Source organism: Carlito syrichta, unplaced genomic scaffold (genome assembly GCF_000164805.1).
Source record: "Carlito syrichta isolate Samal-C Ts95f unplaced genomic scaffold, Tarsius_syrichta-2.0.1 Scaffold302355, whole genome shotgun sequence".
Lineage (NCBI taxonomy): Eukaryota > Metazoa > Chordata > Mammalia > Primates > Tarsiidae > Carlito > Carlito syrichta.
The window spans coordinates 53,625-73,088 of NW_007246451.1; the positions used below are offsets into that span (position 1 = coordinate 53,625).

At 53.5% G+C, this 19,464-nt stretch overlaps 1 protein-coding gene across 1 annotated transcript; it reads left to right on the plus strand.

The window, feature by feature from the left end:
• Window positions 1-8,448: 8,448 nt before the first annotated feature.
• On the plus strand, window positions 8,449-13,720 carry SIL1 (SIL1 nucleotide exchange factor). Its single transcript, XM_021711549.1, has 4 exons — window positions 8,449-8,610; window positions 8,982-9,191; window positions 9,603-9,767; window positions 13,226-13,720. Exons 1-4 carry the CDS (start codon window positions 8,449-8,451, stop codon window positions 13,580-13,582), a joined length of 894 nt encoding a protein of 297 aa, XP_021567224.1. The 3' UTR covers window positions 13,583-13,720.
• The last annotated feature ends 5,744 nt before the right edge of the window (window positions 13,721-19,464 follow it).

Sequence of the window (19,464 nt, forward strand, 5' to 3'; positions counted from 1 at the left end):
GCATGTGAACAGCCTCCAGGAATTAGACCTAGGCAGGTATAGTAAACTCTGTGATGCTACTGCCAAAAACCTACAGGTGGCCTGAGGCATTAGGAGCAGAGTGATCCTGGGAAAGAGACAACTGGGTCCACTGAACTCTGGACTCTGGAAGGGGATTGGCCAGGCTGTGGCCCTACAGGTATATTTGAGCACCACCTCTACAGGGATTTTTCAGTACAGGGAGCAGAGTCCAGTAGAGCGTCAGGAAGGTCAAGAATTTCAAGAGTCTCACTGAGAATGACTAAAGGATCCCATGATGCTGCATTGTGAGAGGGGATCATAAGTGATTAGACCTGACCACATACATCCTGAAATGCACCCTCTGTTCCCACTGCACAACCTGGGTGGTTGGCTGTTCCTAAACTTCAGAAGGGCTGACTTGTCAGGGAACTGTGTCCTCTTTGAGAGGGTAGACTTGGGACCAGTGGGCATAAACTTCATGAAAGCAGTTTTCAGCTTAGTATTAGAAGACGTTTTTGTAGCAATTGGAGGAGTTTCAAACTTGCATGAGGCTGCCTTGTTGGGTAGTGATTTCCCTGCTGCTTTCTTCAAATACTAGGCAACCAGTTACCAGAGATGCTGCACTGGATAAAAGGTTGGGCACTGAGTCTAGTTATCCCAGATCTTCATACTCAGAACATAAGAATCTTGTGGGCCATTTATGAAAACTCAGGTCTTTGGAGATACATTTTCTGAGATTGTGATTTAGTATTTGTAGGTTGAGGCTTAGAATAAATATTTTCAAACCGTGCTCCAAGTGTTCCTTAGAGAAATGACTGATTCTATGGCTGGCATTGGAAAAGAGCAGTATCTTGTACAGGAACATCTTGTGCCAGAAAGTAAGGAAGCACTCTCAAAGAGTGATGGAAATGCATAAAAAAGATACAGTAGCTGGCATGAAAAAGCCCTGGTGTGTAAATCAATTATTATTTGATTTAATAAAAATAAATAATGGCCGGGTTCGGTAGCTCAGCCTGTAATCCCGTGCCTTTGGGAGGCTGAGGTGAGTGAATTGCCTGAGCCCGCGGGTTCGAGACCCGCCTGGGCAGCGAGACCTCATCTCTACAATAAATAAAAAAATCAACTGGGCGTGGTGGTGCATGCCTGTAATTCTGGCTACTTGGAAGACTGAGGCAGAAGGATCGCCGGAGCCCAGCAGGTCGAGGCTGCAGTGGCCAGGAGTGGCCACTGCACTCCAGTCTGGGCGACAGAGTGAGACTCCAACTCAAAAAATAAATAAATAAATAAATAAATAATGATAGAATGTATTGTATCCCATAAGGTAAGTAAGAATTTGTAGATCCATAGTAATATAAATGAAGGAAGGAAGGAAAATTTCTTAAATGGAGTGTCAACAAATATAGATAAATGCAATAATGGAATTTGAATATCATCACTTGACAAACATCATAGTACAGGTTGAGTAGCTATCCCTTACCTGAGATGTTTAAGACCAGAAATGTTTTGGATTTTAGAATATTTGCATTGTATACATAACAAGTTGAGCATCCCTCATCCAAAAAATCTGAAATCAAAAATGCTTCAATGAGCATTTCCTTTAAGCATCATGTTGATGCTCAAAAAGTTGCAGATTTTGGAGCATTCTGGATTTCAGATTTCTAGATTATATGCTTAACCTGGAATAATTAGGCAAGAACTGTCAATATATGCTAAAACTAGTGAGTGAAAGGTTGATGAGGAATAGGCTATCTTCATATCTAAAAGTGTCTCCCCACAAAATATGTTTTAATTTCGAGGAACAGATCATGTCTTTTTTTTTTTTTTTTGAGTCAGCATCTCACTCTCGCCCAGGCTGGCGTGCAGTAGCATGCTCATGGCCACCCTATCCTCAACCTGCTGGGCTCAGGTGATCCTTCCACCTGATCCTTCCAACTAGCTAGAACTACAGGCATGTGCCATCACACACGACTAATTTTTCTTGATTTATCGTAGAGATGAAGTCTTGCCAAGTTACCCAGGTTGGTCTCGAACCCGGGGGCTCAGGCAATCCTCTCACCTTGACCTCCCAAAGTGCTGGGATTATAGGCATAAGTCACCACACCTGGCCCCAGATCATGTCTTTATAGTGGAGAAATCTGGCAGATATCACCATAACCAAATAATCAAAGTGAGCATGACCAGTTATGGGACTGATTGATATCCTTTGTCTCCTACATGATACCTTGAGAAAGACATGGTATTGTTTGTGTGGTATTCCTGCCAAAATGCATAACCTCTGTCTTATCATGAGAGTACACCAGAAATATTCAAACTGAGAGACATTCTACAACTGGTCTGCACTCTTTGTAAATGTTATTGTCATGAAAAACAGAGACAGACTAAGGCAGAATTTCCAGATTAAAGGAGACTAAAGAGAAGTGCTACTACATATATCACATGGGCCTGAATTGGACCTGGGATCAAAGTGATTATTAAAAAGGATATTATTGGGACAATTGGCAAAGCCAAATATCTGTAGATCATTGTGTCAATGTTAGTTTCCTGATTTTGGTAATCGTACTATGGTTATATTCTTAGGAAATACATACTGATACCTTGAGGGGTAAAGGGGTTTCAAATCTACAATTTACTCTCAAATGTTTCTGAAAAGAAAATATGTGTAAATATTTATAGGGAGAAAAGCAAATGTAGCAAATGTTAGCAATTGGTGAATATGGATGGGAGTTCTTTTACTGTTCTTGCAACTTTCTGGTAAGTTATTTTTTCTCTGTAATTACTTTTCTGTAACTTTTTAGGTGCCAGTCCCAAATGATTTAAGAAAAAGAACTGCCCCACATGATTGGGATGCAGGGCTGTGGCTGAAAGCTACTAGGTGTTGTCTGTTAGGGTGATTGTTTGCTGCCTTTCCCTCTACAGGCCCCTTTTATCTCCTCCCCCCTCCCCCAGGTGAGCTGTGGGGGGGGGTGTCCCTTTTGTGAGTGCCATCACTGTGGTGAGGTGTGACTTCTCATGTTTGCTTGTGTGACTGGCCTCTGACTAGGGAGTATGTGTGAAGTGGTCAGATGATGGCTCTACCTCTTTCCAGCTCCAGATGAAACTTCTGAGGGCGCAGTGTGGTTTCCGCCAATTGTAGGTGTAGGTGGTATGAGGGTCAGATTACAGGCTGGATATTTTGTTTCTCTTGGGACTTTCACCTTCATGTGGAGGGGTATGTATGGCCTTTGTTTTTTGTTGAACCTATTCCCTTTTTAGTCAGGTTGGTAATTGTATCTTGATTGACTAATTGATTACTTAACCCCATTCATTTATAGATGGCAGGCAAGTATAGATCCTTCTTGAGCCCTCCTATATCAGGATTGCACAACTTGCAAATCCTTGTGTTCACAAATGATCAAGGTCACACGTTAGGGTGTAGACAAGGTGAAGCCACCAGAGGAAATCTTTCTCTCTGGACAGGAAGGTGAATGCACACTTCATCAGGCAGGATCGTAAGTGATTAGGCCTGACCACATACACCCATGAGATGCGCCCTCTGTTCCCACTGCACAGTGCCTTCTCCGGGCATTCAGAAGAAAAATGGCAGTTTCTTCCTCTGTTAATAAGAGAATAAAAAGAATATTTGTCAGCCGGGCTCGGTGGCTCAGCCTGTAATTCTGCACTTTGGGAGGCTGAGGTGAGTGGATTGCCTGAGTCCACAGGTTCGAGACCCGCCTAGGCAACTGGGTGAGACCTCATCTCTACAATAAATCAAAAATTAGCTGGGCGTGGTAGTGCATGCCTGTAGTTCCAGCTACTTGGAAGGCTGAGATGGAAGGATCGCCAGAGCACCCAGCAGGTCGAGGCTGCAGTGGCCAGGAGCGTGCCACTGCACTCCAGTCTGGGCGAGAGTGAGACTCCAACTCAAAAAAAAAAAAAAAAATATTTGTCTCATTTAGCAATAGTGTGAGCCCCTTAGTGAGCACATTCTGCTGTGCCTCTGGTGTCCTCGGTTAGTCTGGGAGTCTGGGTGACACAAACCCTCTTCAGGAGTTCACTGTAGCGCTTCCTTGGCCCTGTCTAACCAACCACCCTTGTCCTTATTCCCATCCCAGGACTCCGCTTTCTCCAGTTTTTCTCCTTTCCACAGATTCAGCCCTGTTGTTCGGATCACCCCAGAGCAGTGTTTCTGTGCACACTCCCTGATGGCTCCTGTGACCTGTGCAGTGGCATAGGACCCAGCACTCAGCAGGGCCCAGGGTTGGCTTAGTGCTCTGCCCTCACTGTCTTGAAATTCCTAATAGTTTTATTACAAGAAGCCTCACATTTTCATATTGCACTTGAAATGAGGTAGCAAGTCCTGAGTGCCAGGGGTGGAGAAGGGCACTCCAGGCTTTGTTGGGCAGCGATCTTGTGGGCCCCCGGCCAAGCTGGGCTGCTTTCCCTAAGATCAGCCTTCACTCCTCCCACCCAGACACTTGCTCAGCTTCAGTTAGCTAAAATATGACCTCTGACTTTTGGCAGTCTGCCCACATTGCTGTCACCCTGACCCAAACTCTTTGGTTTCTGCAAATGCAATCACTTCCATTTCTGCAGTCTGCCCCACCCCCATCCGTCTCCCCCAAGATTTACAGAGTAGCAGCTGCTGCCTCCCTCTGCACACAGACAGCTGACTCGCCTGCTGATTGTGAACATCCCAGTAATCCAAGTGCTAATGGTATTTATTTAGTCCAGCAGGCTTAGCCCTGAACAAGGTTTATTCTCATTTGTCGCGTCGGAGATGAGCTACGTCCTTAATATTCTGTTGACTTTGAGCACACTAGCGCCACTGATGTCACTTTGAAGCATGCCAGGCCCCAGCCCTATTAACTCAATCGGATTCCCAACTGTCAGGACACCCAGCAAGCAGGACGGGTCCCCTCCAGGCCTAGGCCACAGCTCTGGTCCCAGTCTGCAGTCTGAAGGAGGATGGGGCCGGCATATACAATATGTGCTTGAGGCATCTGGGCTGAATGATGCCGTGTTCCTGAGGAGATGGTCTGGCCTCTTGCCTAGCAAACCCGCTGTAATTTTACTCTTTTGGCCGTAATTCATTGGCTAGCACTTGGGCATTCATTTGCTACTCTGTTTGACACAAGGTAGGCTTAGCTTTGCCTCATAGGTGAGGAAGCCAAGTGAAGGGACTTGCCCAAGGCCAAACAACCATTGTTCTCAAGATTGCTGTCAGGTCTTCTAGGCCTGGCCCTGGCACATCCCTAGGCCTCACTCTGAGCTATTTTGGGCATCCCCTCCCCAACTCACACAGCTGTGAGCATCCGGAGCCCAAGGCTGCACTGCCTGGGGAGAGAGAGGCTGTTTCTTTTTCTTTCTTTTTTTTTTTTTTTGAGTTGGAGTCTCACTCTGTCGCCCAGACTGGAGTGCAGTGGCCGCTCCCGGCCACCACAGCCTCGACCTGCTGGGCTCCGGCAATCCTTCCGCCTCAGCCTTCTAAGTAGCCGGAGTTACAGACATGCGCTACCATGCCCAGCTGATTTTTTGATTTATTGTAGAGATGAGGTCTCGCTGCCCAGGTGGGTCGCGAACCCGCGGGCTCAGGCAATCCACTCACCTCAGCCTCCCAAAGGCGCGGGATTACAGGCTGAGCCACCAAGCCTGGCTTGAGAGGCTGTTTCTAAGGAGGAGATTCTGCCCTGGGGGCAGGCTGCTCTCTGATGGTCACCCAGCTCTGTTGACCCTGCCTGGAGGCCTGAGAGGCATCTAGACGTGCAGGCTGGATCTTTCCCTCCCTCTGCTGTTTCCTCAACCCCTTGGCTTGGCAGCACTGAAAGGCTTGTTCCAGAGGGGGTTTTATGGAACTTCTGGAGCTGTGGGAGCCCTGCAGTGGATCGAGAGCTAGCATGGGCACCTTGTTTAAGCTGGTCATGTGAGGAGGCCAGGCAGGATGAGGGCCCAGGGCTGCCCAGGCCAGGCTCTGCCATAAACCCATGTTTGGCCTGCAGGCCTGCTCTACCCACCCAGGCCCTTCGGGACTTGGCTGCAGGTGAAAAAGTGGATTTATTGCCGTAGGAAAGTGATTTCTACAACTTACAGAAAGTCATCATGCTCTCTCTTTTTTGCTCTGGTTCGCTTCTCCAGTGTCTAAGCTGTTCTCTCCTACTCTAAATGGGCTTTCTTCTATGGGGAAGGGAGGGAGGCTGCCTGGGAGGGAGAGTGGGTGGGACCAGGCTGTTGCTGGCATGGCTGTCAGTAGTTCCTGGCTCACATCAGCCCACCTCCTGGTTCCAGTGCAGAAAATGGAAGGGCTCCGGGGCCGTGATGATGCAGTGCTGTGCTGAGCTTTGCGCTGTCTTTGGAAGGCCTTGTGCTGCTTCATGGGCTCAAGAGGGCTGTGGCTCCTCGGTGGCCCCTGAGGCTGGTGTGATGTTGGGCCTCACAGCCCCCCTTCTTTGGGAGGCAACATTTGATGTTTATATGAGTTTCTCATTCCGGTAGTCTTCTCTTCCTAGACCCTGCCTGTCGTGGGTGAGTGTTCCTCAGGCACATGACGGCAGAGATGGCCCTAATTAGCTCACGCTTTGATGAAGCAGCTGCCTTTTGCAAGCTGGGGGAGCAGGGGCAGGGGAGAGGCTCAGCTCCCAGGCCCCCCCACGCCGGTGCCCCCCTGCCTATCTGGAGAGGAGCTGTCAGCCTCCCTTCCCCAGGGACTCGGGTGCATCTCTAGGCTGCTCCTCCGACACAAGGGTGGGGTTCCAGTGGGACAGACCAGCACCTGCTCTGTGCATTCTTTTTGGCTGAGAAGACACAAAGGGACACAGAGGCACAAAGGAGCCTCCAGCTCTACAGAAGGAAAACAGGTTCAGCATGCTGGGTTTGCTTAATCTTGAGGCTGGTTCCTGGTGGGAATAGAAAGGGGTGCGTCGTCTTCTAGGAATGACTTGGGCCCCCTCTGCTTCCATTTGGCCAGCTTTTGGGGGTGCCTGCTGTGTGCCAGGCCCTCTCCTGTGGGCCGTGATAGGAATGTGATCTCTCTCGTTATCTGTGTCTATTTTTTGCTGTGTTTTGGATCAGGAGCCAACTCCCTCTGGTTTGTCTTCATGTCCTCATACCCTTCCTCACTCTCCAGGATGTCACAAGGGCTGCCTGGTTAAGAGATAGCCTTTGGTGCCCTTTGTGGGCTGTCTGGGTGGGTGTGACAGCCACTGTCTGGCCTCTGGCCTGGCCCCTCCCCTCGCTGCTGGCCTCAGGCTTTATGTATGCCTGCCCCCTCACACGAAGGATTCTGAGTGGGGAACCTTGACCTTTCATAGGCCCTGCCAGACAGGGCCCTGTGCTTGGCGTTTGCTCCTTAGTTGACCACTGATGTGAGCTTGGAAAGCAAGGAGCCAGGAAAAGCGTATCCCATGGGGGTTCCCAGCCATGTCCCTGTTAGGGCACAGAGAGGTTGAGGGCGGACAGATGGAGAGGTGAGAGAGAGGGGAGGTGTAGCACCGCCGGAGCTGGCAAGCCGGAGTTGCATGCTGGCACCCCAGAGATCCGAGTAGTGCAAAGAATTGCAATACACAAAGAGGTGAAAGAAGATATGATTTATTTAAGAAAAGATCACTCCCCACAGACAGAGAGTGGACTCTAGATGAGTGTGGTCCTGTACCTCCCCTGAGTCCTGGCTTAAATCCTCTCCCCTGGAGATGTTGCAATCTGGTAGATGTGACTATTGTGACTTCCACCTGCAAATGTCTTGGAGATCCTGTGACACAGAGACCCCCTAATGTCTGCCCACATTACCACAGCCCCTAGAGAAAGGATTCCAGTGCTCCTGCACCTCCCCAAATGACATTCCTTAGAGCTAATGGAGGGGGCGCTTCCCCTTATCTCCTAGGCTTTCCCAGTGGGCAGCTTCAGGGGATCCTTGGCTTTCCTGTAGATAGTGCCCAATCTACTGGAAGATCGAATCCCCACCTGCTCCCCCTCTGAGCGGTCATAACTTTCGTAATTACAAGTTTCACGACTTCTACAATCCTTGCCCAATGCACGATGTCTTAGGCCTTGTAAATTCCTTTTACTCTAGGCAAGCTTGGTTGCCACTATGAGATACCTCTGATACCTGGAAGTCTGTGTTTCTGAAAAGACATAGTCGGCAAGGTGAATTTTTCCTAAATTATGCATTTCTCCAAAACATAGCTTCTACTTTCTCGTCATTGTATTAAGGTAAATACAAGATAAAAAATGACTTTCGGCTCTGGGTCCTTTCAGTCCCTATCTGGCACCCTGCCCTGAGGATGACCCCATCCCTTCATCTAGAAGGACTGGGCCTGGGATGTTTGTTGAAGTCGCATCCCTGCTTCCCTAGCCCACAATGGGGAGAGGAGTTCTGGAGGTAGCTCTAGGTCTTGAGTGCTCTGGTGTTGCCAATTTGCTGGTTTGTTCATGGTTGTGTGCATGTGTGTATTCACTCAGTCCCTATTGTCCAGGGACATGGCAGTCTGTGCGCTGCACACTGCGATTACGGGTCAGAGGAAATCCCAGTACTGCTATCATGAAGTGGAGAGCCTGGGGAGGCTGCGCTGGTCCTGTTTTAGGATCCGCTTGGGTGTTCAGAGCCTCCCTTGGCCTTGCACTGTCTGCCTGCCTTCTCCTGTGAGTGTTTCCCAAATGCTGTCTGAGTGCTGATCCAGGAGAGGAGAGGAGTGGGCCCTGGCCAGGAACTGAAAAAGCTCCGTCCTCAGGGGGGAGCAGGCCCGTTGGTGACTGCCCCCCAGTGTGCGATGTGCCTGGGGTCATGGAAGGAGGAATTCAGTGCTGGCTTGGGAAGCCGTGAGAAATGCTTCCCATAGGAGGGACACTGAAGTGGCATGTTTGGCGTCAGGGTGATCTTAAAATGGTAGAAGTGATTCACCTTCCCAGCGCACCCTGGCCCACTGTCTGCTAGGGAGTTGGGGACTGGCATGGGATCCTTGGCCCAGGCGGGTCTATACCAGGTAGCCTTTGTTTCACCAGTGGAGTTTTAGCTTGCGCCTTGTGGGAACCTCCCGCTGCGCGCCTTGTTTCTCCCCAGGAATGGTGAGTGTGGTGCCAGCTCCCTGCCCCTGGATCCCTCATGCTTTCTGTGCTTCCTTTCCAGCAACCCAAAAGTCCAGGTGGAGGCCATCGAAGGGGGAGCCCTGCAGAAGCTGCTGGTCCTCCTGGCCACAGAGCAGCCGCTCACTGTGAAGAAGAAGGTGTGTTTCCAGCCCTCCTCTTGCCCAGCCCCAGCATGCCTGTGGGACCTGAACCCTTAGGGGCCTGAGTGTCATCCGCAGAGTGGTGTAGGGGCATGGTCACACTCAACTGAAGTAGACACAGCCTGCTGAGGTATCTGCAGGCCTGGGGGCAGCTCCAGGGGTGCAGCCATGGGCTCTACCCCTGGCTTTCTGCCCCTGGCCTCTATTTACCCGTCCTTTGCCCACTGGCTGTGTGGAAAGGTCCCTCCTGGCCACACAGTCCTGGGTTCTGTGGTGTAGCTGTACTGAGGTGTTGGATAGGGCTGAGAGAAATGGGGACTGGGCTGGTGGGGTACCCCAGCTTCTGTTTTGGGCCTTGGGACAGGTCCGGCTCTGCACGGCCCCCATCTGCCCCATCTCCCACCGCAGGTCCTGTTTGCGCTGTGCTCACTGCTACGCCACTTCCCCTATGCCCAGCAGCAGTTCCTGAAGCTGGGGGGGCTGCAGGTACTGAGGAACCTGGTGCAGGAAAAGGGCGCCGAGGTGCTGGCTGTGCGCGTGGTCACCCTGCTCTACGATCTGGTCACTGAGAAGGTGAGTGTCTTGCCTCCCCTTCGTTTTGCTCTGTGTTTGCTTCTGGCCATCTGACCCAGGCCCCTCCTAAGTCCCTTCTGTCCATCTGTCTTCCTGTCTTTCCTCCTGATGGATGGATGGATGGAAGAGATCTGGAAGACATGAGAGATGTCCTGCGAGGGCTGGGTAGGAGTGGGGGTGGTACTGTGGCCATGGTCAGGGCCAAGTGTGCGGGCAGAGGGGTCAGTGCAATTCTCTCTTTTTTTTTGAGTTGGAGTCTTACTCTGTCACCCAGGCAGGAGTGCAGCGGTCGCTCCCAGCCACCGCAGCCTGGACCTGCTGGGCTCCGGCGATCCATCCGCCTCAGCCTTCCAAGGAGCTGGAACTACAGGCGCACGCTACCATGCCCGGCTAATTTTTGACGTATTGTAGAGATGAGGTCTCGTCAAGTTGCCCAGGCGGGTCTCGAACCCGTGGGCTCAGGCAATCTACTCACCTTGGCCTCCCCAAGCGCTGGGATTGCAGGCTGAGCCACCAAGCCTGGCCGGTCAGTGCAGTTCAAGCCCTACAGCAGACTAGGCCCTGCGTGGATGGAGGGCCCAGCGTGGGGATGGTGAGGAGCGGGCAGGTGGAGCAGTTGCACCTGGGAGCCATTGCAGAGCCAGCAGCTCCTCCAAATGGTGCTAACTTTTAGGGTTCTAGAAGCCTGGAGGGGCCTCGTCTGCTCTGAGTAGGGGCTCAGAACGGCTGCCCTGAGAGCCTCTGAGACCCCAGTTGCTTGCCACCTGGGAGAAGACTCAGTACCTAGCCCTCTTTGCAAGCCTGAGAAGCATCGTAATTAAGGAGGAGAGAGGAAAAGCAGCCAGGCCTCTCCTGGGCCACACATGCCCCAGAGCAGGCGCCCGCTGGTTGGTGGAGCAGGGCTGAAAAGCCACAGGAACTGCTGTGAGCCTTGGAGGCTAGGGCCCCTCGCCTGCTCTGCATAACCCTCCTGGGCCTTCTCCCAGACAGAGGGTTGGGACTGTACAGCTGCCTCTGTCAGTCATTCTTTCTCCCTCGTCTCTGCCTCTCTCTGCCTGCCTTGTCTCTCAGTCTGTTTCTGTCTTTCTCCTGGACCAAGCTGCCGAAATCTAGTTTCTCAGAATAGCAGGCAGCCATGTGGTGCTTAGATCCAACTAATAAGGCCTGGGTGCAGTCCACGTCCTGAGCATGGGCCTGTGAGCCTGGAGAAGGCTGTGTACGTTGGCTGGACGTTTCCCACGAGAAGCTGATCTCACTTCTCTGGTGTGGGTGTGTGTTTCTGCTGCCCCCAGTGCTGGCATCCTGGGCATTGTAGCCTTGGCCCATTGCCAGAATGCGACCACCAAACAGTCTCACCAAAGCTGCCCTAAGTCAGCTGGCCCACAGCCTGCCTGTAGAGGCTTTGGGGTGCTATTGTGACAGGAAAGGGAGGACTGGCTTCTCTCTGCAAATTCACAGAGATGGCCATCCTTCTCTGGGGGGACAGTGGAGGTATTTCAGCCCGAGTTTTGGGCCAGACTGTACTCTGTGGTTGAACCTGTTAGGGCTTCTCTGTTCGTGTGGTTCCTAAGAAAGACTGAAGAACTAGCCAGACTGGGGGTGTGACCAGAGCCACCTGAAGGTGTAGGCACATCAGCTGTCACACTGGGGTATCAGGCACCACAAGGGCATCAGTGTGGGGATACTTCAGTGGAACCGTGGAGCTCCCATGGGGTGTGTGGACCTGCCTCTCAGAGTGCTGGGGTCCTCAGTGAACCCCTTCTATGGTCTGCCAGGCTCCAGGCACTTCCTCCTCTGTGCCTTGGTCTGTGACGGGGCCTCCACCAAGAGAGGTGGAGGTGCCTACCTGTGGCCACCATCCTGTGAGGAGCCTACCTGCAGCCATGATCCTGTGGCCTCTGGTACATCCATGAAGCTGAAGGGCCACAGGGGACCCCTGCCCACCATGTCCTTCCACAAGTGTATATTGGGTGCCTGCCCTGCTGGGTGCTGTGCCGGGTCTGTAGTCCCTGCCCTGCAGTGCTTTCAGGCGCATGTTTATCACAGAATCACCCAGACCGGGTATCTTAGTCTGTTTTTTGGTGCTATAGCGGAGTACCACAGACTCGGTGATTTATAAAGAAAAGACGTTTATCTGCCTCACGATTTGGGAAACTGGGAAGTGCAGGACTGGGAAGCCACATCTGGCGAGGGCCTTCGTGCCACATCACAGCATCAAGGAAGGTGGGAGAGCAAGGGCGTGTGTAGAAAGAGCACGAGGAGCCGGGCTTGCTTTACAGCAGCCTGCTCGCCCACTGCAACCCACTCCTGCACTGATGACATTAATCCATGCTGGTCAGGCACCGTGGCTCACGCCTATAATCCCGGCACCTTGAGAGGCTGAGGCGAGAGGATTGCCTGAGCCCGCAGGTTCGAGTCCAGCCTGGGCAACTTGGTGAGACCTCATCACTACAATAAATCAAAAAATCAGCCAGGCGTAGTGCTGCATGTCTGTAGTTCCAGCTACTTAGAAAGCTGAGGTGGAAGGATCACTGGAGCCTAGCAGGCCAAGGCTGCGGTGGCTGTGTGCATGCCACTGCACTCCAGCCTGGGCGACAGTGTGAGAGTCTGACTCAAAAAAAAAAAAAAATCCACCCACGCTGGTGGAGCCTCCTGGCCCAGACACCTCCCACTAGTCCGCTCCCCCCCCAGCACTGGTGCATTGGAGATTAAGGTGCTAACACTTGAACTTTAGGGGGCACATTCAAAGCATAGCAGCATGTGAGCCCAGGGTGCCTACAGCTTGGGTCTTAAGGAGGCTGAGCACCAGGCACAGCCCTTCAGCTGGTTGGAGAGGGTCCCTGGTGACGTCTGGGTGCTCAGCCCAGGACATCCAGGAGCATACTCCATGGGTTCATGAGTGGGGCTCAGGAGTTGGAAACCCCCAACTCCGAACCACGCAGCTGCTCTATGACCTTGGAGAGTCACTTAACTTCTCTGAGCTTGTTTCTCATCTGTCAAAAGGAAGTGCCGTTAAAGGAGAGAAAACATGTGGGGCATAAGCCCCACACCACACTGCAGGAATTTGAATTCAGCCTGTCCATACTGCACTGTTAGATTAAACCTTAATATTTAGGAATTATTCAGTTAATTTTTATTCTCCTGCTAGATTCTGAGCTCCTTGAGAGCAGAAACTGTGGCTCCGTCTTGGTCTCTCCAGCAACTGGCACTGCATAGGAGTTTCCGTTGGTGACTGGATGGACAAATGGATGGACAGATGGGTGGGTGGGGAGCACAGTGCGAAGCCATGAGTCTGTGAGCCTTCTCCTGTGAGGACTTCGGGGCCTGAGAGCTGGAGCGGGAAGGAGGTCCTCATGGTTAGGCCCTTGTGTGGGAAGGGCGGCACTGTAGGTGTGTGCTGACTGCTCCCTATGTGTTCTCTCCCTACCACCTGCCTCGCCTGGCTGGATGGACGGCAGATGTTTGCTGAGGAGGAGGCTGAGCTGACCCGGGAGACACCCCCAGAGAAGCTGCAACAGTATCGCCAAGTGCACCTCCTACCAGGCCTGCAGGAACAGGGCTGGTGCCAGATCATAGCCCACCTCCTGGCACTGCCTGGGCACGATGCCCGTGAAAAGGTGCTGCAGACACTGGGCGCCCTTCTGGCTCCCTGCCGGGACCACTACCGTCAGGACCCCCAGCTCAGCAGGACACTGGTCAGCCTGCAGGCCGAGTACCAGGCTCTGGCCAGCCTGGAGCTCCAGGACGGCGAGGATGAGGGCTACTTCCGGGAGCTGCTGGGCTCTGTCGACAGCTTGCTGAGGGAGCTGAGATGAGCCCCCTCCAGACCTGGACTGGGACGCTGCTAGTGAGGCTGACGGGCACCAGCTTGGGTGGGCTCTTCAGGGGACATCAGGCAGGCAGGCATCATCTGGGCAGTGCTGGCTTGGCCATTAAATGGAGATGTGCAGGCCCTTTTCTTGTCTACTATGTGTCTATGCCAGGTGGGCACAGCCCTGCGGCTGGGGGCTGTGCCGGTGAGCCCTAGGGCGGTCAAGTGGAGTCACTGAGTAATGGACACCTGAGGGCCCTGGTGATGTCTGGGTGCTCAGCCTTGGGCATCCAGGAGCAGACTTCATGAGTTCAGGATTTGGGCTTGGGAGTTGGAAACCACACAGCCACTCTGTGAACTTGGGGAGTCACTTAACTTCTTTAAGCTTGTTTCTCATCTGTTAAAAGAGAGCGCTGTTAGAGAAGAGAAAACATGCATAAGCCCCACACCAGTGCCCCCTCTCCTGGTGCCCACCTGATAGCTTCGAGGCCCCTGGCCCTGGCAGAAGCCTGAGGTGTCTCCACACACAGGTGCCGTGTCAGCTCAGGTGGCTGATGGGCTTGATGGCCTCTGGAGCCATTGGTGCTGTGGCCTGCATGCTGGAAGGACGCAGCGTGTGGCCTGCTAAACTTGGGAGGCCCGTGGGATGGGCCTCCCTCTGGGAGAAGGCTGGCAGTGGGAGCCGGGCCTGCCCAGCCTGCATAACAGGACAGAGGTGCCTCTGTGGCCCTGTCCCTCTGCTGGGTCCAAGCGGGAGCTGGGCCAGGCCCGGGGAGGAGGTCTCAGAAGTGGGGGCAGTCAAGCCTGGCGAGTCCCAGCCCCCACCCCAGACAGGCTGGCTGGGAGCCGGCTGCAGGTTACCATGGCAACCCAGCCCTGGGCCTTTCCGATTTGGATTCTGGTGTGTTTGTTTTCCAGCTTTTCCTGGTATACCAGGGGCTCACTCCTGCTGGCTCGGGCAGTCCCTCCAGCTTCCAGAGGTAAAGTTGGGAAGGCCGGTCTGGGGCAGCACTCTTTTCTTCCCGGCTCCAGGCCTAGCTTGTAGAAATCAGAGTCTCACTGAGCTGAGGGGAAACTGAGGCCCAGAGAAACATGGGGTCAAGGGGGGGCTTCCTTCCTTGCAGTCCCCGGCTCTTCTCAGCCCCTCTCCCGCCCACCTTATGGCACGACACAGCACCCAGGAACTTGGGAGCAGCATTGTGGCTTCTGAGAGGGTGGGAAGCGGGCGGCCCCAGGCAGAAAGCCGCAGGGTTCAGGCACTGTGGGGATGAGGCTTAGCTTACCAGCTTCAGGCACCTGCTGCCTCACGGCCTGTACATCCTCTCAGGAGTCTCTGAAGTGTGTTTTACGGATGAGGAAATCACGGCTCAGAGAGGCACAATGATTTATCTGCCTGGGATCACACAGCCTGTGCTTGGCAGAGCTGGGCATGCCATGCTGACCGGGCTGGGAAGTCTTGAGTTGTGGCCTAGGACGGGACAGGTGGTGGTGGGAGGGCCAGGAGAGATGGCCGGGCAGATGTGGCCTCGGCAGAGCTGGGCAGGGGTCAGAAAGGAGCGCCAGGGCCTGGCTAAGGCCAAAGTCAAGAGATACATAGAGATGGTGTCAGTGGCTCTGTGGGTGGATTTAAGAAAGAGGCAAGGGAAGACTTTTGGGTGGGGGCCCTCCACCACAGGCTGGGAGATGGAAGGGCTTGGGATTGGGTTGGGGATGCATCTGGTCTGGCCTCGTCCTTGCAGGGGTGAAGCCGAGGCCGTAAGAACAGAGGTGGCCTTGAACGAGGGCTGGCAAGAATGGGGGGTGTAGAGGGAGGCCATGCTGGCCCCAATGTGTCAGGACAGGGCTGGGGACTCCAGGGCCCTGAGGCCTCTGTGACCACTCCTTCCACCTGCGATGGAAGGAGTGCCGCCGGCAAGAGCCTAAGTGAGGTCCCCAGCGTCCCCTCTGCCCTCTGCCCTCGGGTGTGCTGCACAAAATGGCAGGTTTGTGAAGCCAGAGGGAGACTTCAGGCCACAGGCTCTTGGGGACACCTCTGGGGCCGAGGAAGCAGCAGCGGGGGGCTGCAGGGGGGGCTGGACCTGTACCAAGCTGCTGCGTCCCAGGCCAGGGTGGGACTGTGTCCCCCCTTCGCCTTCACACAGGCAGACGGGGCATGGGGATCAGGTGTGGGCCATCGACAGCCTGCTCCCTGGCCTCATCTGGGTTTGTACTGGGCCTTAAGCAGCCCGTCCTAGGAGACAGGTGACAGCGGAGTGTCCCAGGGTTCCATTCAGACTGCTTGTGGGGTGAGTTCTGGTTTCAACCCATTTCAGCACTGACTTTTGACTGCAGGTCTGGAAGGAAGCCTTTCTCTGCCTTCCCTTCGGATATCATCCTGGAAATGTGTGACCAAGGGGTGGGACCAGGGCTCAATTTCCACTGGGGACATTCCTCCAGAATGTGGGGCAGCGCAGTTTCTTCCCACAGGGCTGGAGACTGCTTTCCTGTCTGCCCTCCCCTCTCATGTGACTTGCGGTGCCCTGCAGGCTGGCTGATTGTTGGGTCCCTGCTCCTGTGCTGGACAGGACCAGGCCCTCTGCATGGGAGGATGCCGGGCCTAGGCCCCCACCCCGGCCCACAACAGACTGGTTTGTAGGAGTTCACTTGCCCGTTGGTTCTTTCGTTCGAACTAGGTCCGTGGAGCATAAGTATGTGTCAGGCCTCCGGGCTCTGAGGTCAGCAAGTCACAGGCACCACCACTGAGAGGGTCACAGGGTGCTTGTGGGGACAGGAACGCTGTGACAGGTCCTGCGATGGGAAGGCTGGGGCAGTCGGAACAGGAGGGAAGCCGAGGAAGGGCTCCCTGAGCCAGTGATAACCCAGCACAGCTGATGCTTGAAGGGGAAGCCAGGGAAGCCAGGGGAGGGTTTCAGCTGAGAAGATTCGGGAAGGCCTGCGGGAGAGTGGACCATTTGGAGGAAGTGCCGGGTGAGAGGCCGAGTGGCCCAGGGTGGAGCCACAAAGGCCAGTGTCCTCCAGCACAGGCATGCCAGGATGACCCTCGTCCTCGGGAGCGGGGAGCAGGGACGGGGTTTGGCGTTGTCCTGGTTGCTGCCGTTTGTCCATTCAGCACATCTGGTTGAGGACAACAAGCCAGGTGCTGCCCCGGGCAGGAAGAGGCTGTAGGACCCAAGGAGAGAGGGTAGCACCATGAAGCACCACGACATGACGGCGCACGAGGGCAGGAACCAGGCTCCAGAGCACGGCGAGGGTGGGCCGTGTCGGGCTGGGAAGGCCTAAGGAAGAGCGTGCGGACAGGGGTGCAGCAGAAGGCGTGGCTGGGCCTGGGTCCTCCAGCAGGGACGTGGCTGGGGACTTCAGAAGGCGACGAGAGCCAGAGTCGAGAGCGTTGCAAGAGGGCGGAGTTCTCTTCGAGGGGGCCGTGGAGTGCTGCGGGCAGGGCAGCAGCCTGACAGGCCCTCCTCCCACAGGGCCCCCTGCAGCCCCGTGAGCGTGGGCAACTCCAGGCACGGGCAGAGCAAGGTGCCCGGGGCGGGATCTCAAGGTGAGTGGACAGGGCCTAGTGGGAAGGGCTGACCAGACGGTGCCCTAGGCCAGTGCAGAGGGATGCTGCCTGGAGGGAGGGGGCGGTGGAGCCGCAGCCTCACGGGGGCTGGAGCCCACGGGCTTGTGGAACTGTGGCAGAGGGTGGGCTGGACAGAGGGAGGAATGGGGCCCTTTGTGTCCCTAATCCTGAATTGTATCCCACATCTTTAAAAAAAGAAGAAGGGGAGGGTGGGGCCGTGTGGTGGACGTAGCCTGGATGTGTTTATGTGGGGAAGTCAGCAGGAGATGCTGCTGAGGCGGCTGGGGACAGAGTCTGGAGCCCAGGGAAGGGGGTGGAGAGGGCAGGGCTGGGGGCCTGGGGAGCCACTGGTGGGAGCCGTCTGTGGGAGCCATGGAAGGCTGGAAGCCTGTCCAGCTTGCTGTTAAACACAGCTGTTTTGAAAACTGAAATGATTAGCTGGGCATGGTGGCATGCACCTGTAATCCCAGCACTTTGGGAGGCTGAGGGGGAGAGGATTGCCTGAGTCCAGGGGTTCGAGACCAGCCTGGGCAACATGGCAAGACCTCATCTCTACAATAAATTTAAAAATTAGCCAGGTGTGGTGGTGCATGCCTGTGGTTCGTTCCATCTACTTGGAGGCTGAGGCAGAAGGATTGCCTGATCCCAGCAGGTCAAAGCTGCAGTGGCCGGGAGCGTGCCACTGTACCCCAGCCTGGGTGACACAGTGAGACGCCGACTCAAAAAAACAAACAAAAAACTGAAATGATATAAACATAGAGTTAATAACATATTAAAAAAGCAAAGGTAATTTTTTAAAACTAGTGAAAAGAGCAAATTAAACCCAAAGAAAGTAGAAGAAAAAAACATATTAAAGATAAGAGCGGAACCAATAAAATCGAAGACAAAAACTAGAGAAAACCAATGAAATTAAAAGATAGTTCTTTGAGTAAGAGAGAAGACACCAGTTGCCAGTAGCAGGAGTAAGACTGAGGACTGCCATGACAGGCCCTACAAGCAAAGGACGGTGACTGAATACTGGGACAGCTCCTGCCCAAGAAGTTGTAAAACCCATCCGAGACCGTTGAAGAAGTAATGGACCAATTCCTTGAAAACCAGCCTTTCACTGGATTCATTTCGTGTTGCTGCTGTGATAACAAATGGCCATGGACCTCATGCCTTAAAACAACTTGAATTTATTTTCTTGGAAGTCTGACCCAGTCCTCAGGGGCAGAGCTGCAGGCGTCATGGACCGTGTCCTTCCTTGGGCCCTGGGCGGGCTCCCTCCGTGCCTTTCCAGCTGCGGGCCACTGGCCCTCTCTGGCTCACAGGCCTTCCTCATCTGCAAAGCCAGCAGAACCAGTCATGTCTTCTCCTGCCGCGTCCCTCTGAAGCTCTCTTCTGCCTCTTTCTTCCACTTTCAAGGATCCTCGTGATGTCAGGGGTCCCTGGATATTCTGGGATGATCTACCCTCTTGTGGTCAGCCCATGACTGCCTCATTTCCATCTGCAACCTTAATTCCCATTTTCCAGGGAACACAATCCCAGGGTCCGGGGGTTAGGATGGGGTTAGGATGTGGTTATCTTTGGAGACCTCTGGTCAGCCTGCCACACACACAGTATACTAAATTCGTACTCAAGAGTAAACAGATAACCTGTGTAGTCCTGTAACTATTAGAGGAATTTAATTCATGGTTTAAAATCTCACCACAAAGAAAACTCCAGACTCAGATGATTTCACTAGCAAATTCTACCAGATAATACCAGTTTTAGACAGTGTCCTCCAGAAAATAAGAGAAAAACACTTCCAAATTCATTTCATGAGGCCAGCATTAGCCTGATACCAATCCCACACAAAGATATTACACGAGAAACACCCTACGTGCCAAAATCCTTTGTAAGCAACGTGATCAAGGAGGTGACGGAAGATCTTGGAGACTGTAGTAAGGACTTCAAATTTTGCTAAATCCTTTACCAAAATTCTCAACAAAGTGTTAGCAAATTGAATGCAGCAATATGTAAAAGGATAATCATAACCAAATGGAGCTTCTATACTGGGAATACAAGTCTAAGTTACTCAGTTCACCATATTAACAGACAGAAAACGGCAAGGCGTGGAGGCTCACACCTGTAATCCCAGCACTCTGGGAGGCCAAGGTGGGAGGCTCTCTTGAGGCCAGGAGTTCAGCGTCAGCCTGGGCAACATAGCAAGACTCTGTCTCTATAAAAAGTAAAAAAATTGGCCAGGCGCGGTAGCTTACGCCTATAATCCCAGCACTTTGGGAGGCTGAGGTGAGAGAGTTGCCTGAGCCCACGAGTTCGAGACCAGCCTGGGCAATTTG

Coding starts and splice junctions, on each gene's coding strand:
- SIL1 (XM_021711549.1), top strand. CDS start 8,449: ATGGCAGTCTGTGCGCTGCACACTGCGATTACGGGTCAGAGGAAATCC. Junction 8,611..8,981: donor CTGTCTGCCTGCCTTCTCCT/GTGAGTGTTTCC, acceptor GTGGAGTTTTAG/CTTGCGCCTTGTGGGAACCT. Junction 9,192..9,602: donor CGCTCACTGTGAAGAAGAAG/GTGTGTTTCCAG, acceptor CTCCCACCGCAG/GTCCTGTTTGCGCTGTGCTC.